At 54.6% G+C, this 26,148-nt stretch overlaps 1 protein-coding gene across 3 annotated transcripts; it reads left to right on the top strand.

The window, feature by feature from the left end:
* The first annotated feature begins 1,345 nt into the window (after positions 1 to 1,345).
* On the top strand, positions 1,346 to 25,869 carry CDK18 (cyclin dependent kinase 18). Of its 3 annotated transcripts, none has more exons than XM_090124424.1 (16): positions 1,346 to 1,988; positions 14,496 to 14,627; positions 18,266 to 18,411; positions 18,517 to 18,642; positions 19,762 to 19,818; positions 20,019 to 20,133; positions 20,232 to 20,326; positions 20,409 to 20,471; positions 20,587 to 20,710; positions 20,987 to 21,107; positions 21,342 to 21,439; positions 21,632 to 21,737; positions 21,953 to 21,995; positions 22,206 to 22,296; positions 22,538 to 22,615; positions 22,766 to 25,869. In XM_090124424.1, the coding sequence occupies exons 2-16, from the start codon at positions 14,504 to 14,506 to the stop codon at positions 22,798 to 22,800; spliced, it is 1,422 nt and encodes a 473-aa protein (XP_089980550.1). In that variant the 5' UTR covers positions 1,346 to 1,988; positions 14,496 to 14,503; the 3' UTR covers positions 22,801 to 25,869. The 3 variants fall into 3 exon arrangements, with proteins under 3 accessions (XP_089980550.1, XP_031461749.1, XP_031461748.2); XM_031605889.2 differs by having other exon boundaries at positions 1,689 to 1,988; positions 14,491 to 14,627; positions 22,766 to 25,868; XM_031605888.2 differs by lacking the exon at positions 1,346 to 1,988 and adding an exon at positions 7,590 to 7,997 and having other exon boundaries at positions 14,491 to 14,627.
* The last annotated feature ends 279 nt before the right edge of the window (positions 25,870 to 26,148 follow it).

Here is a 26,148-nt window from a genome sequence, read left to right as displayed (position 1 = left end):
TTTTTTTGTTTTTTTTTTTTGATGTGGGGGGCTTCCTCTCCTTAATTAGCCATAGCTCGTATTGGGGATCTCCTCTGCTTTCTTTTTTAGGATAGAATTCCAGTGCCAGGCGGTCTCAGCGCTGCGGTATGGAGGGCACGGCAGCAGTTGTTCTGCTGGGAATGGCACAGAAGTGTTTGAGCCATCCCTCCCCAGGGCTGCCTGCTCTTTGCATAGAAAGGAAGGGTGAGGTGGGAGCTGGAGGCAAAGGGCCTCGTGGCTGTGTCACCCCGAGCCCCACTGCCTCTGCAGCCACATGACCAGGTATTCATTGACCAGGGGTGAAAGGAGGGCAGATTTCAATCCTGCACGTTGCACCTCTGGCTTTTGCATCCCCCAACTTCTCCCCCCTCCATCCGAGCACTGCAGAGCAAAGGGTGCAAAGCCCCGTGGTGAGGCTGGGCTTTGTCACCTCCTACTGCCTCGAGCTTAGAGTCCATTTCTGGGGGCGAGTTCCAGGTCAAAGCCCATTCGTTCAGCCCCATGAGCTCACACGGCCCCAAAATGAGCTGGTGCTGAGTATTTTGCCCCACAAGAGCTTGCTTAAAGCATTACTAAAGGCTGTGGGTCTTGGCTGGGTGTTGCTATGGGATGAGTTTAATACAAACAAAATGGGGTTTTGAGCAGCCTGGAAAGCTGCTCCTCCATAGGGGCTCAACTTTTACGCTTCTTGCAGTGCCATCTGTGAACCACTTCCCCGTTCCTCCAAACGTCTCCCAGCAAAACTTGATGGTTCTAATATAAGAAACGAGAGTCAGCAAGTCTCCCAAGACTCCCACGTTCAAAAAGGAAAAGGGAAAAAGGAGCTCTGGCAGCAGCAGGACTAAAGAAGCCCATATCTCTTCTGGACAGTTTTCCTTGTGGGGTCTCAGAGCAGATCCCACGTGTTTCCCTGCAATAGGATTTCCCCACAGAGTGCCCCTCTCCCTGTTCTCTGTGCAGATGGATTTTGTCCCTTCCCTTCACGGGTGTCCTGCTGGCACCCCTATCCCTCCCCCAGCCACGTTAAATCCCCTGCACACCCCTCAGATTCATACACAATACCCATTAATTACAAAACTCCGCTGACAGACAGCACGCTCTGTGGAAGGAGGGCGAGGATTAATATAGCAGGGGATATAAGAAATTAATTAGTTTCAGACAGACGACGTTGGCACCTCCAGTCAGCCTGATTTATTTCCACGGCTGCACTATTTTTGGCAAACTGCAAATGTTTGCTTCAATTTAAAGCCATAAATAGCCGGGAATGGAAGGTGAGGCCGCCACTAAAAACATTGTCCCGCTGGAGTGACGGAGGCTGAAATTTCCGGGGCAGCCCGAAGAAAACGGAGGCGGCCCGGTTTGGAGGAAAAGCTGCTGTGCTCGGAGCTCCCTGCATCCCGGCACGGTTGGCTCCGGGCCGCTGCATCCCGGGGAGCTGCGGGGAGAGCGGGGCTGCCCGGCCCGGGGCTGCGGCGGGGAGGAGCCTGAGCGGAACGGAGCGGAACGGAACGGAGCGGGGCGAGCGGCCGGTACCGCACCGCGTAATGCGGGAGCAGCGCTCAGCTTCCAGCACTGGCACCGAAAACGGCACCGCACCGGGTCCCGCATAGCCAACGCTCCGCTTTTAGCTCCGGCACCGATATACCGATCTGATTCCAGCGCTAGAACCGACTCCAAAACCTCTCCGGTTCTTGCAGCTCCGGCACCGCTTCGCTTTCAGCACCGGAACCGAAACCAACACCGCATCGGCACCGCTTTCAACACCGCACCGCTTTCAACACCGCACCGCTTTCAACGCAGCACCGCTTTCAACACCGCCACCGGTACCGTTTCGCTTCCAACACCCGCACCTCCCCGCCCCGCACCCATTCCCGACCCCGGTTCGGCCCCGCAGCGCCGTCCCCGCCCGTCCCCGCACCCCAGCGAGGAAGGAAGAAGGAGGGGAGCAGCGCTCTGCCCGCGGTGCGGTGAGTGCGGGGCTGCTGCCGTGCTCGGGGGGGTTCTCAGCCTTTTTCGGTTTGGGGCACGAAGTGATAAGGGAGGGGACACGGCAAAAAGTTGGAGGTGGAGGGGAGGGGGGGCTCAGCTGCACGCCGAGTGCTGGAGGAATTATTGGAAGGGATCCCTGCTCGTGTTTTGGTGCTTCAGGGCTCCCGATTCAGCCTTTCTTTCAGTGGGGGTTGGGGGGGAGGGGGGTGGGCACTCATCCATCCCTCCGGCCAAAAGTTCCCCAATGGGCTGAGCTGATTGCTCCTTGAGCTGCGTTTTTGGGGCTGTCAGAATGAGCTGTGCCTGTTGCTCAGATAAGTTCCTGGGTGTGCAACACCATCCCCAACACCCCCCCCCCCCCCCCCCCCCAGGCCATAACCACAATCAATGTGTGTCTGTGCCGTGCCAGCCCTGTGCCAGTCCACCTTTAAACTGGCTCTTCTCTCTGCAAAAACAGATGCAATGAGCGTGCAAGGCTGCTGGGCACGGTTGTGGCATTAACTCTGCAAGCAGCAGTCAGGCCTGGGGCTGTCGTGGTTTTTTTTTTTGTTTGTCTGGGTTTTTTTTTTGCACTCTGCATTAACTAAATGCACAGCATGAGGTGTTACATGTGTGTGTGCTGGGGGTTGAGAAGATGCCCAAAAGGAAAGAGGTCTGAACAAACAGAGGGCAGAGAGCTGTGGCTATGGATGAGATGCAGAAGGGAAAAATGCCTCTTCCAGGACCCTCTTCCTGCAAGGAAATAGGCTCTAATTACCTCCTGCATGGTAAAGGGGCAGTGTGTAGAGCTTTGGTGTGTGCTGACACAGAGCTGGAATGGGGTAAGTGCATGTGGAGCTTTGCCTGTGGCCTCACATGGTGATGATGGGGCATCTGGGTCACCCCGTCAGCACCGGTTCCTGTGATCCTGGAAAGATTTCCTTGATGCAAACACCAAACCATGCATCCTTTCCTCCCAGGAGTAGATACAGGCGTGTCAATGGGATGTGATGTGCTCAGGAGCTTGATGCAAGAAAAGGAGCAGAGGCAGGAACAGAAGCTGGGAACCTCTGAGTTCATCCTCTCTTAACTGCTTGAAAAAGAGAAGAAATGCTGTGGCTAAAGAGCAGCACTCCAGCAGTCTGCCTCTGCCCTTGGACCCATCCCTGCATCCCCACGTCTGAGTTCACCATCTGTTAACACTTGACCTTGCTTTGTTCTCAGAGTTTTGCTCCCTGAGCTCTGTAAAGCCCTGGGATGCTGGCAGAGATGGGCATGGAAGCACGAAAACATTTGTTTCAGTGCTGGGAGGGCCCCTTGCACCAAACAAGCACTCTTTGTGGTCCCTTGAATGGACCCTTCAGACAGGCAGTGCTGAGCAGTGACAAAGAGCAAAGTGGTGGTGTCACATATTCATGCATTACAGGTGACTGAAACGCAGCAGGCGTGCCCTGCCATTCTGAATCTGCAGCTCCTGCTTTTCACACACGTTTATTGCCATGGTTCTGCGTTGCTCATCACAGCTGGGCACGGGCTGGGCTGCAGGAGGAGATGGGTTCTGCTTTCTGGTGCTGCCACTGGACAAGATAGATGACAACAGCTTCGTTTTGCATCTGGGAGAAGCGGAGAGGTGAAATGGTTTCCTCCAGGTGCTGCAGAATTTTGCTCTGACTCCATGAGCATCCCTCCTTTGCTCGGTCCCCTGACTTAGGGAGGCAGAAACTTGTGTATTTACTTCATGTATGCATTCAAACATCAGTGCTTCAGTTTCCACTGAAATTATCCCTTAGGCCTGGGCTGCTGGAGAGAAATCACTGCTCGGCCATTCCTTGTAAACCCTGAGACATTCCTCTGGCTTCCTCACAGTGCTGAGGTTTGGGCCAGGAGCTCTGAGAACCTCCAGAAAACCTGAGACACGTGTTTGGAGTCGCGTCCAAATAACCAGAGGAGTTTCCAGGAGGGTTTATGCTCTGTAAAGGCCTCCCACGCTCTCATTCCATGCTCAGGAGAGCTGAGGCAAAGCAGCATCTCCCTGGCATTGGCAGCAGGACAGGGGACCCTGGGCCAGCTGCAGAGCTTGGAGTGAGTTTTGCTGTGGGTAATTGGTGCGCTGAAACTCTGAGAGGTCACCTCTGCCACTGCTGCACAGCACAGGCTCGGTTTACATCCATACAGGCAGAAAAACAAAAGGTCTGTGCTTCCAGGGGCCCCTGCTTTCAGCAGGCTCTGCCCATGCAGGAGTCCGACATGCAGGATTTGCTTTGCTCCCACTTCACTCACTTCTGTTTGTAGAGGGAAAACCGACAGCAGGGAGAGCGACCTGTTGATGAATGCAGACGTGAAAAGCCCAGATTACAATCTGGCAAACAGTTTTTGCAGAGTCGAACTGTAATCAGACGAAGCATCTTTTGCTCTCCGTCTAATCGAGGTTTCTTTTCAGGTAGCATTGTGCCTGCAGCCAGTGTTGCTCATCTGGTTGTTTGCTCAGCCTCTTGCAATCCTGTGCTGCTTTGTCTGGCCAGCGTGGCTCAGCCAGGAGAAGTGAAGGGCTGAAATTGTTTTCAAGCCACAGAGCAGAGCCTGCAGAGATGGCTGTGGGTTCGTCTGTGCAGCTGACAGCGCTCCAGCATCTCATCTCCCCTGTTCTTTGTCTGCCTCTCTCCTTTCTGAGGCTTAGCCATGCTTTATCTCCAGTCACAACCAGAGAGCTGTATTCTCTTACCTTCTGGGTTTTCTCACTGCGGTAGGAATGAACTTCAAGCCACCACAGCTAAGAGCAGATCTTTGCAGATGGTCCAAGTTCTCCCCATTCCTGCAGCGAAATGCCCACAGATCTCAGCCTGAGCAGCAGCTGGGCTCTTGTTCACATTCCCTCTTGTGCTGAATGTGTGATGACCCACGGTTTTAAGAGCGCAGGCTGTGATGTTGGAGGGAGCTCCAGGCTTTGGAGCTGTTGGAGTTGGAGCTGTTGGTGTTCCTATGCCCCCATCTGACACCAGGCACTGCCCTTGCTATGCTGGGAGGATAAATTGTGCTCCTGCTGTGGAACTGGGGGCTGTTTGACCTGCTGATTAATGCTCATTGCTTTTTTTGGGAACCAGATCCCCCAAGGCAGCTCAGGTGGAGGTGTTTCAGAGCATCTCTGGCTGCACACACTGCGTTGAGCCCCATGCTGTTCTTCCCTTCTATCTCCCCATGCAGACTGAAATCGAGGGCATTCTGAAGCAGAGGCTATTTCTCACTGCTGCCTTTTGCACCCTTGATCCCCAGGGCCAACGTAATGAAAATCATATATTATCCAAGGAGCAAATTGGTGAGGCAGTGCTGTCAGTGCCTGGTACTGTGGGAACGTGCAGGGCTTTGCTGCTTGTGGTGCAGAGAGGAGGAAGTAAACCAGGATGGAGCGGGGTGAGATTTGCTGCCCTGTCCTCAGTGCACGGGGAAGAGATGCTATCTTTGCTCGATCCAGTGAATTATTTGATAAGTGCTAACCTTTGCTGGAACCACTCAGGGCTGTGATTTATGATCCCTATTGGGTGTAGCTGCAAACCCCCCAGTGTCTCCATCTCCCCCTCTTCTCCCCAGCACTGTCTGCTCCTGAAGCCAACTGTGCTGCTGAGCATCTCAGTTACATGTGGTGTATGAATGGGAGCCTGAGCTCTGCACCTGTGTAAATACACGTGCATAAAAATCCACGTGGGGGGTGTTTTTCCAGCATGGAACATCACCTGGAGGTTGGGTTTATGGCATGGCTTGAAATGTTTGGAGGAAAGGCTCGTAGGCTGTCAGATTATGCAGTGCTGGAGCAAATGCCACCAATTGCAGGTGCTGGAGGTGTGGATCCTGCTAGCAGTGCTGCCTTGGATCCTTTTTCAGGCTCTATAGCTGGTTTGAAGGGCGCTGCAGCAGCAGAGTTGACCTCTTTTCACCCAGGAAATGTCCTCCCATTGCATCTGCCCCTGTCAGGAGGTTAAACTCCGCTCTGCCATGCTTCACCAAGCTCTCAAGTGGTGCAAATCAGCACTGATTGCTGAAGTCAGCCCTCAGCAGCACACAATGCACGGCCCTTCTGTCATCATCAGGGCTGCGAGCATCACAAATCCCCTCAAGTTTCATAGCAGGGTTGAACTGTGTTGGTGAGTCCTGCCCCATCCCCATCCCTCTCATCCCCATCCATGGGATAATGGCCAAATCCACGGCACATCTGGTGGTGAAGTGTGTTGGCTGTCCTGCAGCAGGCAGCAGTCAGAGAGGTGAGAACTGCCCCTGTGTTACTGTGGGCTGAAAAACCTTTCTGGCATCCGTGCCTCAAATTGAAGCAATGATTAAAGCTGTAAGGAAATCCACATTCAGCCTAAGGCACGTTGTGCTCCTTCTGCTACGGATGTTCCCAAGGGCTGGTCAGCTTGTAATTATTAACTAATTACTGCAGAATAATCACAGTGCCACAGCACGTAGGAGGTACAGGCGGTGTGGAACACGCTGTGTCTCACAAATCCCAACCCATTCTCATCTGTCCTTTGTTTTTTGCCCATTGGGGTTGGTATCTGATGGCAGCAGTGCAATGCACCGAGGTGGCCTGTGGCTGCATGCAGCTTGGTGCTGGCAGTTGGGGGACTGAAGGGCAGTGTTCCCTCTGCAGGGAGCAGCTGTGGCCACGAGGAGGGCCTCCTTGGCAGGATCCTGCTTGGAGGTGACCGCATCCAAAAGCAGATCACAGGTTTGCCCCTACAGTGAGAGCATTGATGCTGTGTGTTGTGGCAGCAGCCAGAGGAGGGAAATGAGCAGCCCTGAGGATGAAAGGCTCTGTGCATCCCAGCAGCAGGTTGGGGGCAGGCTGCTGGTGGTGTCACACTGCGGGGTCTGCCCATGGTGACACATGTCCCAAGCAGAGCTGAACATCCTTTGGGATCCCATCAGACCCAGGGGACCACGCAGAGCCCGTGGCACTCCTCCCTGCTGATGGGGCCAGAGGCCAGCACAGCACTGGTGTGTTCTCCTTTTTAGAAGAAGAGCAGAGTCTGGAATGTTGCTTATCACAAGGAAACCTCAGCAGAGCCACGCTGTGCTGCAGGCACTTCCATCCCAGGGTTGCCTCCAGCTGCCCTGCTCCAAAGAGCCACGAGGTTTGCTTTTCCACTTGTTTTACCACTGATTTGAGGCAGAAAACTTCTCTGTGTGGGTCTGAGTGCTTCTCAGCATCGAGAGCTGCTGCTGTGCCCATAGCACGGGGACGTGGGCATTTCCTATGTGCAAGAAGTCCAATGGAGAGCCTCTTCAGCTCCATGAAAACACAGCACCGTAAGTGCAGGAGAAGGCGCGTTTTTATCAAGTACCATTAGCAGCATGTGTTCTATTTAAATCCTTAATCCCTTCCAATCCCACCTTATTAACGATTAATTGTGCAACTAATCGCGCTATGATAGCAGCGGTGCGGGCGCAGGTTGTTGTTGTGCACACTGCAATGTGAAGGAGGTAAGAATTCAGCCGTGCGCTCAGCTTGGCTCACGCGCTGGCCAGACCTCCTTTCCTGTCCCTTCAGCTCTCAGAGTTTTGATCCTTTCTTATCTCGAAGCTTATCAGCTCTCGGGGCAGGAGAGGAACAGAGCTGAATGCAGGCAGTGAGCTTTGAACGCTGCTGTGCTGCAGCCCTTCATCCTGCTGAGCTCGGAGTCCCCTTGGCTCAGTTCCTGAGCACCACGTGGATCTGTGGACACGGTTTGATTCGGGGCTGAAACAGAACTGTTTCAGGATGTGCTCCCATGGCCCCCTCCCTCCACTCAGTGTTTGCTGCACCCATTTCTGCACGGCAGCATCCAAGGAATGGGTCTGGCTGTGTGTTTTCCTGCACGAGGTCCCTCCTTCCTTCGTTCCCTTGATCTCTGCAGGGCTCTGTTATCTCCCCCACTTCCCAAGGCTGCTGCAGGAATGCTCAGAGCTCACAAGGACACCGGAGCAGTGAGTCTGGAAATGGGGCAGGGAGCGAGGAGATGGATGGGAGTGAAAAGGTGAGGCTGGAGAAAAGAGAACCAACCATTCAGGGTGTTAAAACCCACCGTCTCCATTGCTCTGCCTGCTGTGCTCATGGTGACACTGCGACTTTGAGGGCGCCGTGCTGGGGCTTGGCTTGCCAAAGCAGACATTATTTACAGTTTAACAAGGAACAAGGTTTATCTGAACAGCGTGTGCTCGCCGAGTTCCCAGATAGTCATGAAATGTTGCCCTCCATAGGGAAGTGAGCAGAAAACTGCGGGCACCAGGGTGTGCTTAATCTATTTCTATCTATACCTGGGATGCAGGCAGGTCCGGGCTGGGTTTAATGGGATCGTGTCATGATGGTGGGAAGCTTCCTCCAGGAGGTGCAGAAGGATGGTGGGATCCTGAGGGGCAACACTTGGGTGGAGCAGGAGCTCTGCACGCCTTGGGATGCTCAGTGCTTCTGTGTTATTCCTGCCCTCTGCGTGGCCTCAATGCTGGTTTTCATGCTGTTGCCCAACCCCGGGCTCTTTGTAAAGTGGAAATGCTTTGTGTGCAGAAATCAGGAGCTCTTGTATCAGCACAGAGATCTGAGAAGCAGAGGGGTGAAAGGAGCGCTTGGCTCCCTCCAAGCAAAAGCTGAATGTTGAAAGAGGGAGGGAGAATCCGGGTGAGAAATGCATGCACACGTGTGTGCAAAGCCCTCCGAGGTGCACAACAGGTTTAAGATTAAATAGCAGCTTAGTGCAGCCCTTGGCAGGAAGGGGACTTGCAGTGTTTGCTCACTACCTTGCTGCCATGTGACTATCCCAGAGCTTTAAATAAAACAGATTTGCAAAGAGTTTTATGTGCCTAATGCTGAGCCGTGGTACTGCTGCTCCAGAGTGTGGTCCTGGGGGGGAACCCAGCTCAGAGCTGTGCTGGAGTGGGGAGAAATAGGTCAGGAGCACCGTTTGCATGCACTTCTTTCACTGTTGCTGCACAAAGATCTGTGTGAGTGCAGCAGGGAGCTGCTTCATTAGTGCCAACGAGCTCCTGGGTCTGAGTTTGCCACGGTCAGAAGGAGACTTAATCCCTCCGAAGCTGTTTGCACAGTCCCTGCAGCTCCTCCTCCCATTGCTGGGTGGGCAGAAAGTGCCTGACCGGGTGCTGGAGGCATGCAGAGGGGTGCAGCTATGTGCAGCAGGTGAGGGCTGGGCTGTTTGGCAATGCAATGTGTTGGAGCAGAGCAGAGCTCCTCGCAAATGCGTTGCTTTGGGTGCTGGTGGTGCTTCTTAGAAACGCTGTGCTTCTGTTTGTGTTCAAGCCGTTTCTCTGGGAAGAGAGATCCTGTGATAGCATGGGCCCTTTGCATGGCTTTTTGCATCCTTCCACCTAGTTGTTGCTGCTCCTTTCTGTCCCACCCTCCCTCCCCATTTCTCCTTGTGCCAGAGGTGGCTGCATTTCTCAAATTCCACGCGGCTATGGGGTGTGCAGGGTGTGCTTTCTGCTTCCTTAAATAACCCCTCACAGAATGCTTGCAGCCATTCCCTGCACAGCTGCAGGGCAGCAGCTCTGAACCCCCCTCCCCAATGCCTTTGTCAGCAGTGGATGAGGCCGTGAGTCATGGGAAGGAAGCTGCAGTGTTCTCTGTTAGACAGGGAAGGCTTCCCCTGCTCCCCCTGTGCTGCTTTCCAGGAGCTCTGGGAGTTGTGTGTGGGCTGAGAAAGGAGGGAAAGCTTTAATTAAGAAGAGGGGAAAAAAAAAAAAGAGAGAGAGAGAATAAGGAAATGGTAATTAAAAAGCCAGCAGACCCTGCATGCGCTGTGGGGAGGGAATGCAGGTGTGCCCTAATGCAAGGGATCTTCTCCCATAGGGTTCCCCAGAAGCTCAGTGCTCCCAGAGCATCCTTCACCCCCAGGGTCTGTGCCCTTTTTCTATATCCCTGCTGTGCATCCTGGTGCTCCTGAAGGGCTGAATGGAGAAAAAGAGTCACAGAAAAGGGGGAGGATAAATCAACACCCTGCAGCAGCGCTCGGTCTGTGCTGATCTGTGGGGCAGGGGCAGTACCATAGGGCTGCTGACACCTTCCAACAGCGAGGGCATTGAGATGCTGCAGTGCACGCAGGCCACTGGCACTCTGTTGTGGCTACAGCCCAATGCTGGGCAATGCTCTCAGGTTTTGCTCCAGCGAGGAATAAACACGCAGTGTTTTGTGGCAGCTGGAATAATGTGGGTTGTTCTGGTGCCTTCCTGGGAGCTGCCCTGATCTCACCACCGGCCGGGCAGAGCTGAGAGCATCACGCAGGGCTGTGGTGTGGCAGGAGTGGAACAAACCCCTCTGTGTGCCCTCATTACTGGGCTCCTTGTTGGGATGGAGACAAATGGGAGCGGAGCTGCAAGCAGAGCAGCTTTGCATCCCACAAGAGTCTCATCGCCGAGGAGAAGGGAGGAAGGATGCATCACCATTGATTATTTACAGTGGGAGGAAAGCAGTGCACGCTGTGAGCTGGATTGGAAGCCAGCCTTGTGCATTTGCTGCAGGATCATTTCTCCTCCCAAATCTCCTTTGAGAAGAGAGGACAGAAAACTCCTGGCTGCCGTCATTGCATTCCTGGTTCTCTGCATTTCTTCTATTGGCTTCTGTGATTACAGGAGAGGAAAAGATTGCAGCACAAGGGTGGATGGATGAACTCCCTGGGGACCCAAAGCTCCATTTTCAATTCTGTCCAGCACAGTCGCCGCTGTGGGATAATGTGGGATGATGTGGGAGGCTGTGCTGCTTGCTGCAGGGCTGCTGCAGATTGGTAGGAACTGATTGTGCTCCCCTCCTGTAGGACAGGGTGCAGAGCTTTGCTCCCTGCGTGGGGGAAGGGAAATGTCAGAGCTCTACATAGCAGAGCTCAGCATCAGGGAGGAGCTGGGAGCTGTGTGTGATGGGCAGGGACTGCTGCTTGTCCCAGGGTGCAGGGCTGTGCTGGCCCCTGGAGCAGTGAATGAATGGATTTGGGCTGTGCTCTGCTCTGCAGCATCTGCTGTAGGGTGGGAGCAGCCAGGAGAGGATTCCACGCCAACAGCTGAGCTGGAGAATGGACGGTGGGGGGCTGCTTTCCTTCCCTGCCCCACTGGATTCCCAGCTGCTGCAGAGCATGCAGCATCACCTTTCTGCATATCAGTGCTGACTGTTGCCTCCGTGCCTTGCTATGTGATGTGAGGAGGGCCACGTCCTCACCTGGCTCCTGCACACACCGTCTGCTTGACCCCATGGCCACGTGTGGCTTTGCATAATAGAGGTGTTTGTTGAGCAAATAGGGCTCTACCAGCAGAAGTCACCATTTCCCTTAAGTTGTTTCCTTGTTCGTGGAAAGGAACGGTTACTTGCAAGCCCAGCAGTGTGCTGAAGGAGGAAAGGGAGAGCTTCATATTGAGGCTGTGCCCCAAATACGTGGCTCTGAAGTTGCACAGAGGAGAGCTGAAGAGTTTTGCTGTACAAAGGGAAGCGATCCATGCGCACAGTCCCATCCCCAGTGCCTATGGGAGCAGTTTGCTGAACGCATCACTGCAAGTGCAGCAAATACAGCTTTGAATGCAGTGCCTAAAGAATTGTTAACACCCAGTCTCAGTCATGTGATTCGTTTTCCTGACGGGATGCAGCTTTGGGCCCTTTGAAGTGTTTTAGTTACTATCTGCCTGTGTTACAGCAAATGGGGATCATTCACACTGCTGGCTTTCATCCTGGCTTTTCTTCCTGGCCAGCTTCCAGCCGGGGTGATTTCATTTCTGCCTGTTGATGCCTGAATTCCTTCGTGCTGTTTCAGACCACTGCTCCCCTCCTCGCTCCATCCCAGGGATGGTTGCAGCTCAGGGCTGTTCCAATTCCCGGCTGATTTGAGGCTGTAAAATGAGGGATGTCACTGCTTTGCTTAGAAAACATCACCTTCTTGCAGGAAGTCACAAAGTGCCCCCGCTTCCTTTAGTGCACTGCTGCTAAAATTGATGGGATGCAGGCAATGGCAAGCGGTTCTTCCTTTGAAATCCATAGTGTGGGAAAGGGCCAGGCTGCTCCTCTAGCTGGGCTGCCTTCTCCTAGGGGAAACACAGTCACAGGTTGTCCCTGGTGGGGGGACAAAGCCCCTCACACCCTATATGGGGTCAGGGTACCGTCCTGCCTGCAGGGCTGGGAGCAGGGATGTGGGATGCTGTGAGCTGGGGGGAGCGCATCCCAACTTTGGGGCACCTCGTGGCCAAGCAGGGCAGGGTGAGCTCAACCATAAAGCACAAACAGCCCCGCAGCCTCCTTATGACAAACCCTTTCACATGAACCCCATCACCAGATGCCAAGTAGGTCCAGGTGAAGCTGGAAAAAAACAGTGCCAATTACGCAGAGCCATAAAGATAAGGAGCAGCCCTGTGCATAGCAGGAGAGGCAGCCACTGCTATTTTTACCCCACCCCGCTTCCTCTCCGAGGAGGTTTATATTTAGCAGCTGCTGGGAGGGAGGGAAGGACTCAGAGTGATCTGCAGCATCAATTCATTGCTCAGGTGTTTGTCTTCTAAAGCTTTGGTACCCCCTCACCCGCTTCTTCCTCCACCTCCAGGTGGAATATCTGGGTTATTCCCTGTGTTTTCCCTGGTCCTGGGGCTGTGGGGTGTTGTCCTGACTGTTCCCTGCTGCTCCCTGCCAGGACTTTGTCCCAATGCTGTGGGCTGATTGGTGTCAATGGGCATGGCAGGCATGGTGAAGTGATGGAGGGGCTGCAGTGTCCCTCATCAAAGAGAAGGATCTGTTGTGCCTGGAGGAGACGAGGCTCAGGGGGATCTGATTGACGTCTACAAGAATCTGAAGGGATGATGTTCAATAGGATGGGGTCAGACTCACCTGTTGGTGGGCTCCAATGAGAAATGGGCACAAACTGAAATGCTGGAAGTCCCATCTGAAGGTGAGGTGAATCTGGATCAGGCTGTCCAGAGGGGATGTGGAGTCTCCTTTCTCAGAGATACATCAAAACCATTGGGATGTGATCCAGGGTGATGTGCTCTGCTGATAAGGGCTTGGGTGATGTGACCTCCATTGGTCCCTTCCAACTTCAGCCATTCTTGGCCACGAGGAAAGCATCCTTTGTTAATGCAACATTCATTGGTGTCAGCATCTTGGTCATCAAAGCACGTCCCTGCAGTGCTGAGAAAACATTTAAATGGCTGATGGATGTGCCTAGCATCCTCCTTACTCACTTTGCAACTCCAAACATCCTCACGCCTCCCATCCTGCCTCGATCCCGGGCACACTGATCCTTTAACTGTAGGGTTTTGCATCCCTAAAGGTGTGCGAGGAGTGGGGTGGCTGAGTCCGAGTGGTCCAGGTGAATCCCAAGGATTTGGGGGGACGGCAGCGCAGCAGGAGGCCGTGCCTCGAAGCACTGTTTGCATTGCTGATGGTAATCTTTTAAGCTTTCGGATGCCAGCATGTCAACCCAAGTGTTCCCGTTGCCCTGGCGACGCGATGCATCGGCTCTGCGATGCTGTGTCTGATCGCATCAGTCTGGAATGCAATCACCAGGGTTTGTGCTGACCAGCCTGGGGTGTGGGGGGGGGGGGGAGCTGGGGGCTGGCAATTGGGCCACCCAGGAGCAGGGTGTTTGGTCCTAAGGGCTGAGTTCCCCCTTACTGCCCCCTCCTCCCCCCTCAGAGCCCAGCAGACAGGTTAGGGTTAGGATCTGCAAGGAGGGACCTCCCTGTGTTGGGGAGACATTGATGTCTGCAGGTGCAATTCTGTTTGCTGGGAGCAGGACTGTGTGTTTCCACTGTGCTGCAAAATGCATGGGGGAGAGCAAGGCTGGTGCTGCAGAGCCGTGTGCTCCCACTGTATGATTCCTCCTGGTGCTGTGTGTGAGCCTGAAGCAGGCAAGCAAGGTGGGGATGCCGAGAGCGAGCTGCTCGTGTGGCTGCTCAGTGGGCTGTGCCACGTGTCCCTTAAGGGTTTTCTTCGTTTAAGGGTTTTATGGCTTTCATCAGATCTCTGGCTTAAGGAGATCCCAGTGCCTCACATCCCACATCCCAGGATGTGAGTCAATGGGAGCATGCTGAGCTCGGAGCATCACCCTTTTTTGGGACCCCCCTGTCGGTCCAGCTCCTCCTAGCACTTTGGGAAGCTTTTCTTGCATAGGGGAAGTGGGGAGAAAAGGCTGCCAGGGGAAATGTGTGCCTTGCACAGGATGGTATTACATCTTTTCTGTCACTGTTTATTATTCTTTCTCGCTTTTCTTCTGCTTCTGTCCTGCCATCCCCTTTTCCAGGCATTCCTAGAGTTTCCAAGCACAGCCCATGCTCACACCCATGACTCAGTGTCCACGGCTCTGCCCTGGGCTCACCTCTGGCAATTGGCTCAGAAAATCCCCGTGCATTCAATGACACAAAGATCCCCATCCCCTGCTGATGCCCAGGGATCCCAGTGAGGGAACCCACGTGGATTTGGGTGCTGCAGACCCCGATGAGGGTGGGCTGTGGGACCTTCCTACCCTACAGCCACCTCTTCCCCCTTCCCCGCAGGTCAGGAGGTAAAATGAACAAGATGAAAAACTTCAAGCGGAGGTTCTCACTCTCAGTTCCTCGGACGGAGACCATCGAGGAGTCGCTGACGGAGTTCACAGAGCAGTTCAACCAGCTCAACAACCAGAGGAATGAGGGTAAGGGGTTGGGACCTGGAAAGCTGTTGCCCCACTGCCTGCTTACCCTATGGAGGAGTTAAATCTGCTCTGAAGAGAGATTTACGCCCGCAGAAGGAAAGGAGGAGGGCAAGGCGTTTGCACAGGGGGATGATACATCTGTGGTTAAGGTGGGGAGTGTGAAAGTGGGGGATGTCCCCCCCTCCCCTGCCAGACCTACAGCCTTCTTCTGGTGCAGGATTCAAGGCGTTGGGTTCAGAGCAAGGCTGGGCAGGCAGAGAGCAGAGAAGCTGCAGACAGCAAACCTGGTGGAGCCGGGCTGAATTCCCCCAGGGGGAGCAGAGTGCTGCGGGTTCAAGGCCAAATTGCCTGCAGTATCACATCGTGTGCTTTACCACCTCCTCCCATAGCAGCCCTGACATGGGTTCAGTGCTCTGGGCTTCACTCAGGTCGTGCTGGTGCTTTTTTTTTTTTCCCTTCCCTCGTCCTGCAGCCACAATTGCTGCAAGCAAGGGCTGAGGCTGTGATGTAACTGCCTGGCAGTTCTGCCTGCCCCAGCAGGGAGGGATGGGCTCTGCTTCAAAGTGGAGATGCAGAGGCTGATTTGAGCTGCCTTTCCTCTCTCCTGCAGCTCATGCCACCCCTCAGATCCCCGCAGACGCCCCAGCTGCCCTCAGCAGCATCTCTTCACACCCCTCCCCTCGCAGCCCAGCAAACAGCTGGGGCTATAATTAGACTCGAGCCCTTAATTAGACATGTAGAAGCCGTGGGGATAACATGGTGCAAGGCTCAGAAAGCTGCGGGTGCTGACAGCTGCTGCTGCTGTTACCCCCTGGGGCTGCTGGGTGCTGGGCTGGCTGAGCCTGGGCTCATTACCTGTGCTGTGCCAGCTGGAGAGGCAATTTCCCTCTTCTTCTGCTTTAATGAGCCTTTGGTCACAGCACTTCCTCTGCAAACCAGTGTGTGCAGCAGCTGCCTGTCCTCTGCCTTTCGGTCTCTCTCCTGAAGGAGGTGGGGAAGAAACAGGGCAAAGCCAAAGTTGGCTGTGCTGGGGCTGAGGGCACTGGGCAGAGGCTGGACCGGTGCTTGGCAGTGCTGTGCTGTGATCAGATTGCCCTGCATGGAGCTGGGGATGCAGCAGAGTGTGGGAGCCACCTGCCCACAGCCCCGTGTTGGAGCTAAGCCCTCTGCCATAGCTGTGTGCACACTGCTCCTCCCTCTTGGGTGATGTTCTTTGGGATGTAAAAACCCCCAAAAGTCACCTCCATGGTGCCCCTAATCTCAGCCATGCACCTGACCCATCTCCTGGCTTCTCCCTATGGCCAGGAATGCTTCACCCACAGATCAACACCAGCATCAGTTTGTTTTTTTTCTTTTCTCACCTCACACAGCACCATGGGAAGCTGTTTTCAGGTTCTGTTTTCCCTCCAGCATCAGAACTCATAGGTTGTCAACACTCCTGGGTCACAGCAGACTCTGCTTGGGTGTCTCCACGTATCCCCAGGGATGCAGAGTCCAGGAGATGGGATGCTCCAACAGAGCATGCAGTGGCAATGGGAAAAGATGTGGACTTCCCATGGGTTGATACCCACCTCCATCACTGGGGTGTGGAAGGGGATCTCCAGCCCTGTGTTCTCCATCCTCAGGGCCCCACTGCCAGCCATGAGGGCTGGTAAAGGGAGGTTTGGGGAAGCAGAGCCAGCGAATGGAAAAGCAAACAGCTTCCCAGTGTGGGCACATCCTGACCCAGGCAGTGTCACCCTTGGGAGCCCAACGCAGCCACAGGGTGTCCGATGTGCCCCCACGCTGCCACACATCTCCAATGTACCACAGCTTTTCCTTGGGTAGAAGAAGAATCCTGGGTTAAGGAGAGCTCTGGGCAGCATCTGATCCTTGACGAGGGCCTGCACCATTTCTGAGTCTTCAGAGGCCAAACAAGGGCTCGTGCAATGGCATAAATCAGAGCTAAGCCTGGCCGTCAGAGCACAGGGATGTAAAGCAGCAATGTTGTGTGGGAGGAAGGAGGATGGATGACCCACCATCCGAGCTCTGCCCTGCCTTGAAACAGCTTTGAGAGGAAAGCTCATGCTTAGCAAAGTAATTAAAAGTTCTGAGCCATGCAGGCAGCGAAGGGTTCTGGCCCTTTTCCTTGGGAGATCAAAGCTTGTTTTGGCAGAGGCAGTGTTTAAATATATTTATATTAAAAAAAGAAAAAGAAAAAAAAAGAAGACAGAAGCAGCTGCTGTGTCTGCGGTCTCGCTTTCATTTGCTTTGATATCCCATGCAGCCTCGTTACTTGCAGGGTGTCAGAGCTCACAGTGATCCACACAAAATGCTGAGCAGAATGGAACAGACCCCTGCATTTGCACACCTGTGTGATGCTGCTGTAGATGGAGGTGGCACTGAGGCTGGGTGCAGACACTGCTCTTATTTGCTGCTCCTGGAGCCAGGCTGCATCCCTGGATGTTGGATTTGTACTTATTGTACTGAAGGCCCAGCACAAGTTTACCCAAACTGTCTTTTAAAGTGGATGAGTTGAACTACGATCGTTCTGATGTTGCTCTTTGGTTTTAGTTCAGATAATTTGCTTAGGACAGGAGCAAGGTGAAAAAGGTTGATCTAGCTTAAGTGATCCCTGTGCTTAGTGCAGGGCAGGGTTCTGAGCTGTGCCTGCACAGATGTCCAGAAAGGGACAGGGACCAGAGCCCTGCAGTGCTCCTGGGGGAAGGGGTGCTCTGTGCCTCCCTATCCAACCCTACAAAACCTCCTGGCGTGGTTTCAGCTGCTGCCAGCCCCATTGGCATGGGCTGCACCCCTACCATGGGCATAGGCTGTCTGCAGAGGGCACCCCGCATCCCTTAGCTCACAGAGCCCCTTGTATACAGTGACCATGGCAGGAAACTGCATTTTTTCCCAGGTCACTTGCCTGTCACCTCTCATCCATCAGATGAGCAATGAGCAGCCAGATCCCAGCCCTCCTGCAAAAGCCAGCCATCCCCTTCCATCCTCAGCAATGAGATCATCTCTGGCTGCAGAGCACGCGGGGAATGGAAGCCCAAATCTGCATTAGGGACAGAGAGGGATGGCCTCCATCCCAGCACTCCCAGTTTGCTCTGCCTCCTCCATCCCAGCACTCCCAGTTAGCTCTGCCTCCTCCATCCCAGCACTCCCAGTTAGCTCTGCCTCCTCCATCCCAGCACTCCCAGTTAGCTCTGCCTCCTCTCAAACAGCCCCTCTGAAAGCAGCCCCTTGTGAATGGGGGAAATGCACTTCCTACCAGCCAGCCATTAATTACACAGTGGGAAGATGTGTGAGCCTCAAGCTGTGGATCAGGGGGAGCTCAGTGCCTCACTTTACTCTGGTTTTGGTTGTTTGTTTTTGCTGCTTTCTGGGTTCTTTGGGCTGGATGTGGCTTCACACCTGGAGTCCCATGAGAAGAGTGACTTTTAGAAGTCGCTTTGGTTTTCAAGAGAGCTTCTGTGTTGCTCAGGGCTGTGTGTGGCTGGGTGCAGCAGTGGAGCAGGATGGGAAGGGACTTCCTCATGGCCTTGACGCATCTCTGAACCTCCCTGCCCTTTTCTCTCCCTTTTCCCCAAAGCAAAGCGTTCGGCACCTCCGCTGCCTCCCAGCATCTCTCCCTCCTTTCTCTTTGTCCTCAGACCTGGCCCAAGGGCACTTGCAGCTGGGACACCTGGGCAGGGACATCGGAGCAGACCCCACAGCCATCTCCCCACCCAACACAGAAGGTCCATCCCCGATGGCCGTGCGCTACCGCAGCAGCACCCAGCGCCGCTTCTCCACAGAGGCAAGTGCTGGGGCGAAGGTCCCACAGGTGTCACCCCAATTGCTGCCCCATTGCCATCATCACTCTGGCTGTTCTCCTCACCTTCCCCCTCTGCGCTCTCTGCAGGATGTCAGCAAACGCCTCTCCCTGCCCATGGACATCCGGCTGCCCCCTGAGTTCCTGCAGAAGCTGCAGATGGAGAGCCCGGAGTTCCCCAAGCAGCTCAGCAGGATGTCACGGCGAGCATCCCTCGTAAGTCACAGCACAGCATCTTGCTTTGTGCATACGAGATGTGTGTGTGCTGATTGCCACCCACCCATTGCAGTCGTGTCCCTCTGGAGCAGGGGTTGTTTCCCAGCACTCCCTTGCACTGAGACACACACGGTGCAAATCCCTTTCCGCACGCTCCCAGCGGTGCGCATTCCCGTGTACCCTGTGCATACACACACCTGTGCACGTGCACATCTGCACCTTTCCCCGTGCTACTCCTACATATGCAAATCCCCAGCCTGCACATTGCTCGCCTTGCACACACCTGGCTTCTCTCCCAGCCCTTTACCTTCCAGGGAAGAGGAGGTGGAGAACCTCCTGCAGTGCCGCAAGTGCTGGAGCCTCTGCTGATGGAAATGCAAATGTGGATAAATAATGAATTACCCCTTGCATTAATGCTGACATTTCAGTTTCTTGACTGCAGAGCATCAGCATACGTAGGAGCAAAAGCACAGTGCCCTGGTTGCAAATTGCAAAGGCACGTCCTGCTGCCCAGGAGCACACGGTTGTGATGGTGAGGTCTCAGCAGCACCTTCAGACGTGGCACTCCTGTTTGTGAGGAGGGAGGAAAGGAGAGAATGGCAGCTCCAGGAATTGCAGTTTGCCCCTGGTTTGGGGTCCTTTAGTGCTGGGAAACAACCCCTGCCATGGGATGTGAGTGACCCCAAGTGACCGAGATGGTGTCCCTGCAGAGCTGCAGTGTGAGGGATCTGCTAGGAGAGCCTTGCAGTGGTTGCCCATCACTGGGTACAGACAAACAGGTCTCAGCAATACAGCAATGAGTCCCAGTTCCAAACGGGGAAATGTCTCTTTCACACTTGACTGGAGGAGCACACAGAAGCAAAGGGAGTTGCAGCAAAGTGCAGCACGTAGGGAAGCACTCAAGAAAAGGGCAGGGCTTTGCCACAGGATCCCATCACGCTGCTCTGACACAAAGAGCATCAGCTGCTGCAGTTGGCTGTGATGGTGTTCTGGTGGATGCACACAGGATCCGTGCAGGACGTGATGGATTGTCCCCATAACAATTCCCTCCTGGTGTTCTCCATCCAGCCCAACACTGGTGAGATCCCTCCCAGTGATGTTGTCCTTTTTCTCTTACAGTCGGATATCGGGTTTGGGAAGCTGGAGACCTATGTTAAACTGGACAAACTGGGCGAGGTAAGGAGGTGCTGAGACCCCAACGAGGATTTAAAGGAAGTTGGAAGGACTACGATAAATCACAAAATGGAAATCATGGGCTCCAGCCCTTTAGCTTGCAATGATCCTTCCTGCAGATGTTACGGAGCATGTCCCTGTTGTGCCACCCCCACAATGGGGCACCCACCTGCTCACCCCTCATGTCCTCTTTCTCCCCATAGGGCACTTATGCCACTGTCTTCAAGGGGCGCAGCAAGCTGACAGAAAACCTGGTGGCACTGAAGGAGATCCGCCTGGAGCACGAGGAAGGAGCTCCATGCACAGCTATCCGGGAAGGTGAGGGCTTGGAAAGAGGGGCTTATCCTGCCCCCAGCCCTTGGGGATGTCCTAGCTGGTACCCAGCTGTCCCAACCTGCTGCCTCCTGTCCCTGCAGTGTCACTGCTGAAGAACCTCAAGCACGCCAACATCGTGACCCTGCATGATATCATCCACACGGAGCGCTCCCTCACGCTGGTCTTCGAGTACCTGGTGTGTTGGGGAGATGCTGTGGTTCTGACTGGGGAGTGGGGAGGGAGGGAACTGGAGGCTGATGGGTGCCTCCTCGTTGCAGGAAAACGACCTCAAGCAGTACCTGGATAACTGTGGGAACCTGATGAGCGTGCACAATGTGAAGGTGAGTCGGGCCTGGCTGTCCCTATGGGCGTCCTCAGCTTTGTGGGGTCTCCCCTGGCCCTGTGTTCTTGAGACAGCATCCTGGTGCTCACTGCCCACCCCCTGTGCCCCCCCAGATCTTCATGTTCCAGCTGCTGCGTGGCCTGTCCTACTGTCACGGGAGGAAGATCCTACACCGAGACCTCAAACCCCAGAACCTGCTCATCAATGAGAGAGGGGAGCTCAAGCTGGCTGACTTTGGTACGTGGGGTGGGGAGGGCAGAGCATTCATGGTCCCATGGGGCAAACACACAGCTGGCAGCAGCTTTACAGCCCTTGGAGCAGGGAGGGGGAACCCATAAGCAGCCTGGGACATAGTTCTCCAGCAGTGATTTTTAACATGCTGGGGTTGCATGGCTGTTTTCTACCCGATTGAGAGCATCTCTGCACAGTGCTGTCCCATCCCTGAGCCTCTGCCCTGGGAAGGGTGCAGCACTGCAGGAAGGTGCAGCTTCACATCCCTTCTTCCACCTCCAGGCCTCGCAAGAGCCAAGTCGGTGCCTACCAAAACGTATTCCAACGAGGTGGTCACGCTGTGGTACCGACCCCCCGACGTCCTGCTGGGATCCACCGAATATTCCACCCCCATCGACATGTGGTGAGGCTGAGCGGAGCGGTGCGTTGGGTTCCCATCCATCCCATGGGATGGCGCTGCTCACACCGCGGGCGCTGGGTTCTCCACGGCTCGTTCTCTGTGTCCTCCGCGGCTCCATCTCGTCAGAGCCGGGTGGACGGGCACAGATCCGCATCCTGGAGCACATTTCCCCCTGCCCTACCATGCATCCCATGGCTTTCCCCTCTCGCTGATGCCGCTTTTCCACCTCTGCCGTAGGGGCGTGGGGTGCATCCATTACGAGATGGTCACCGGGCGGCCCATGTTCCCCGGCTCTACGGTGAAGGAGGAGCTGCATCTCATCTTCCGGCTGTTGGGTGAGCGTGCTGCCGTGCCCCGAGCGCCCGCGGGAGGGCAGCGGTGACAAAGCGGAGCGCTGCGCTCCGGGACCGAGCGCTGAGCGCAGGGATGCCGCGCGTGTCCCCAATGAGGAGCAGCGCTGGGATGGTGAAGCTGTTGTTCCCGCAGCCGGTGACCACGTTTCACTTTCTCCCCTCCCCTTCTCCCAGGAACGCCGACAGAAGACACCTGGCCGGGGATAACGTCTAACGAGGAGTTCAAGGCGTACAACTTCACGCAGTACCGAGCGCAGCCGTTAATCAATCACGCCCCGAGGTATCCCGCCCCCCAGCACAGATCCGGAGGCATAGGGCAGCCTGGCACTGCTCCGAAATGGGAGCTGGGGGCACTGGGTTCATCTGCTGGATGTGATGCTGAGCGCAGCTGTGTGTGGGAGGTCCCAGTTTTCCCCGCATTTCTGCCTTTTGTTGATGATTGCAACGTCCCCCAGGTGCAACAGTGCTCCAGTTTGTATTTCTTTCTTTTCTCAGGTTGGACTCAGAAGGCATTGACTTGCTGATGAACCTCCTCCTGGTAAGCAACAGCGAGGTTCTGGTGGATGGTGAAGGAATGCCGTGTGCTCACCCTGATTTTGGGGGCAGGGAGAGGGGCTGTGACTGCAGCATAAGCCCTATCCACACAGCTGCTGTCCCAAACCCCCAGAGGGGCTCCCAGCTGTCCATTGGTGTGAGCAGGCACGCTGCAGACTGTGTAATAATTGCCTTTCTCTGGGCCTTTGTGCAGTATGAAGCCAAGAGCCGGATTTCAGCAGAGGTGGCCCTGCGGCATCCGTACTTCAAAAGCCTGGGGGAGCGGGTGCACCTCCTGCCCGACAGTAAGTGTGCACAGTCCCCTCACCTGGGGGCATGGAGCAGTGCTGCAGTGCAGCCCGAGGGCACAGGCAGCTCTGTGGTTGCTGCTTGCCTTTGCTTGAGTGCTCCTGCAGCAGTTGGGGTGGGAGAGCAAGGAAAAACTTGGGGCAGGGTGATGTAGAGCAAGAGGAACGCAGCATTACGTTGCCATCCCTGCTGGCTGTGGCTCAGCCAACTGACCTCGCTCTCTGTCCACTCTCCCAGATGTCTCCATCTTCTCTCTGAAGGAGATCCAGCTTCAGAAGGACCCTGGCTACCGAGGCTCAGCCTTTCAGCAGTCAGGTAGGATGGGGAAAGACGGCAGCATGCTCTCTGTGTGGTGCCATGGATCCTGCTGGCACCTTTGGGTACCCACACAGGGAAAATCCAGACCTGCCCCGTGCTTCAGTCCCTGTCTCACCTATCTGACCCATCTCTCTCTCTCTTCCTCAGCCCGAGGGAAGAACAGGAGGCAGAGTATATTTTAAACCTGGACCTCATGTTCCCTTTGTCACCATGGAGATCAGTGCACTGAGAAAGGAGACGGCGATGCGCTCCTACCCGCCCCACTGCGTCGCTCAGCCCAGCAGGATGGAGCTGATGGCTCTCCCCACATCCCCCAGCAGCTGGTGGCAATGGACCTGTGGCCTTTTTCCCCTCTCATTCTCACATTGTCCCTATCAGCTGCCACCCCCTGTGCAGGTGCTGCACATCCCTCCTAGGAGCAGAGTCCTGCCCTGTGCTGGGGGAGCTGCTCGCCGCCTGTGGGGTTGAGCTGGGTGCAGGGAGGCTGTGTGAGCACAGGCTGGGGTCTGTGAAGCAGGAGCTGTGGCTGCATTGCATTCAGCCCAGGCAGGCAGCATCCCACTGCTCAGACAGTTTGCGTGCAGCCCCATCCCACTGAGAGCTGGGCATCCCCCAGCCTGGCACCAGAGGACTGCTGCTGGAGCACCAGCCCTGGGGCAGCCCTCCCTGCTGTGCCATTGCTTCTGCCTCTGTAACGCCTTCATCTCTGCCCATTGTTGGTACCTGAATCCAAGTGATGGCCTCACTCAGCATCCCCTCTTCTTGCCACCATTGCGTTCCCCAGTTCTGCTGCCATCACAAGAGATGGGATGTGATTCCCAGAGTGATTCCCAGCTGTTCACAGGAGCCTACAGCTGAACAGAGCCCTGCAGCATCACTGCACCCCAATGCACCGCAGTGCATTCCCCACCTGGAGGACCGGGGAGAGGTGCCAAACCTCCCCAGCTCAGCTGCAGGGACCAGAAATAGACCCACAGAACAGCAAACCAGCCCTCCCCACGTGTAGCCAACATCACACCAAGCAGCCCTGGCTCAGACCCACGCCGCAGGACCGAGGGGCACTGCTGGCCAAGGGCTGCTCCTGAGGCATTTTAACTGGACCTTGCCAAACCACTCTATGGAGGATGTGCCGATGTCCCAACCTGCCAGCATCCCAGGACAAGCAGTGCTCAGGGGACACTAACTCTGCCCACACCACTGTTTCTCCATGGAGAGGAATTGGAACTCTATTTTTCCCCCTGCAAATGCAAAGAAGAAAGGAGGAGAGCCCAGGATTCTCCAGTGCTCAGTGCACCGCACTCTGCGCTCCTCCTGTCAGCCCAAAGCTGTTAAGTTGGGTTTGTCCTAGACAAGCATCCAGACGTCTGCATTGTTTGAGGTTTGCCCATCCCTGCTTGGTTCCTTTCTCAGTATGTCCAGCATACAGCAGGCTGAATAGTTCATTAATTGTTTCCATTTGATAGGGAAGAGCATGAAGAGCCATCAGCCACCAGTGACGCGTTTCGCTCTGATGTGAGGGTTGGGCTGTGCCTGGTTCCCTGCACCCTGCTTGGGCTGCACAGGGCTTTTCAGCAGTGGGGTTTACAAAAGGAAGTGCTGAGCTCACGTCGTCACCTTTCCTTTCATTAAGGTGTTTACATTGGGATTTTTCTGGGCACGATAGGGATCTGTGGTGCTTCCCAAAGCACCAAGGGCACAGATCTGGGCAAGTCCTGCTCTTGGGAAGCCACAACAGGACATGCATGACCTGTTCTGGCTTTACCAGCCCCGTGCCCTGAGGTTGTCTTGGACACAAAGCATGCCAGGGCAGAGGAAGCCTTGCTGATCCTTTAATGGGAGGACAAGGCAGAGCTGTGGGAGCAAGGCAGAGCTCACTGCTGCTTGGCAGATCCCTTGGGAACCAATGTCCCCATTGGGAATCAGTGTCCCCATAGGGCAGACATCTCCAAGGTGCAGCAAGGTGACCCATGGAACGTGAGCACGCAGACAGCTCTGCTTTATCTGCAATCAGATAAGGAAGACAAAGAGCCTGCTGGCTGCTGTTTGCTCTTTCACAGCCTTTGCCTTTCCTTCTCCAAGACAGGAGATCTTTGTGTGGAGGCAGTGTTATTTATTTGCCCCATGCATGACCAGCAGACTGCGTTTCAGATAACCCCTTTTGTTCTGCTGCTTTTCATGGGTATTGGATTCCTATTCAGGAAGGTGATAAAGTGCATAAATATTTGGTGCCCCATTGAGCAAGCTGTGATGTGTGCACTGCTGCTGTGCGTCCCAATGCCAAGAGAGGGAGATCAGCAAAGTCCCCCCAACCTGCACAGGGTCAGCATCTCACTATGGTGTAGGGATCCATATGGGTTCAGGTCAGCATCTCACTATGGTGCAGGGTCTGTATGAGTTTGGGTCAGCATCCCACCATGTTGCAGGCTGCATACGGGTTCAGATCAGCATCCCACAAGAGTATGAGGTCCATATGGGTTCCTGAAGACTGCAAACCCCCAGTGCTGGGGATGGAGACACGCAGTTTGCTCCCAGCTCTGCCCAGTGCTGGAGCACCAGCTGCTTAAAGCAGCGCTGATGAAAACACTGCAAATGTCTGTGGCTTTCTGGAATTTATTTTCTTTTCCATTTTGTGGCACCCAGCGTGGCTTGGGAGCTGTTGTTTTGTCTTCCAGGCATTATTTTCTTGCATTTTTTTTATTTTTTTTCCTACCAATTCTGCCTGCACAGTGGGGAAAGGCTGCATTGCTTTGCGCACTCAGCAGCTCCGGTCCGTGCACTGCTCCTGCTGTGGTTTTGTATTTCCATCAGTCAGAATTGAGGGCAGTACAGGTGGGATGCATCACAGGAACAGCTTCAGCCCCATGTCCTGCAACAGGAAAACTTGTCCCAGAGTGCTCAGGTTCCCACCATGAGCATCCCCTGGTGCACTCTGTTTGCAGGATGCCGATGGCCGTACCGTTGTATGAATGGAAGATGTGTTTTAAAAGAAGTGTTTTTAAAAGATTTATTCCAAGAAAAAGCAATTTTTTTTTTTTTTCTTTTATATGTATATATAGAGAGAGAGAGAGACAGAGGGAGAAGGTTTTTTTTCTGGAATAAATGGAAAAGTGCAAAGCAAAAAGGAATAAAAGGCTGCGCCCATCGATCAACCATGTGTGTTTTTCATACAAAGACTTCAATTGTTGCATGTCAGCTTTGGCATGGCCCATCCTGGGGCTTTGCTTCTGTTACAGCTGTACTGTGAGTGCTCCACAGCCAAAACTGGGCAATGAACTGTGTTGGTTGGTTGTGGGGTGTTTGTATGCGATGTGATTTTGCTCTCTTCTGTTTGGTAGGAGAAGGCTCTGTGTTGACCCAAAGTGAGTTTCCTTCCCTGTGACCTTTAAGAAGGCTGAAACCCAAAGCCGGAGGGGCTCGAGCACAATGGGAATGTGTTCCTGCAGTCCCTTACGTGGATCCTAAAGCCCTGAACAAATATTGCCACAAGTTAATCAGGCTGATAAAAGAGCTCACTTGTGCCCGGCCCAAGG

This window comes from Phasianus colchicus, chromosome 25, assembly GCF_987193195.1.
Source record: "Phasianus colchicus chromosome 25, bPhaCol1.hap1.1, whole genome shotgun sequence".
Lineage (NCBI taxonomy): Eukaryota > Metazoa > Chordata > Aves > Galliformes > Phasianidae > Phasianus > Phasianus colchicus.
Note: the sequence above shows the minus strand (reverse complement) of the source record. Positions and strands in the feature narration are given on the sequence as shown.

Bases quoted from the DNA above. Each gene is read 5' to 3' on its own strand.
- CDK18 (XM_031605888.2), top strand. From the start codon at position 7,813: ATGGGTCTGGCTGTGTGTTTTCCTGCACGAGGTCCCTCCTTCCTTCGT. The intron at 21,996-22,205 runs GTAAGCAACAGC...GCCTTTGTGCAG, and splicing joins TGCTGATGAACCTCCTCCTG to TATGAAGCCAAGAGCCGGAT. The intron at 22,616-22,765 runs GTAGGATGGGGA...TCTCTTCCTCAG, and splicing joins CTCAGCCTTTCAGCAGTCAG to CCCGAGGGAAGAACAGGAGG.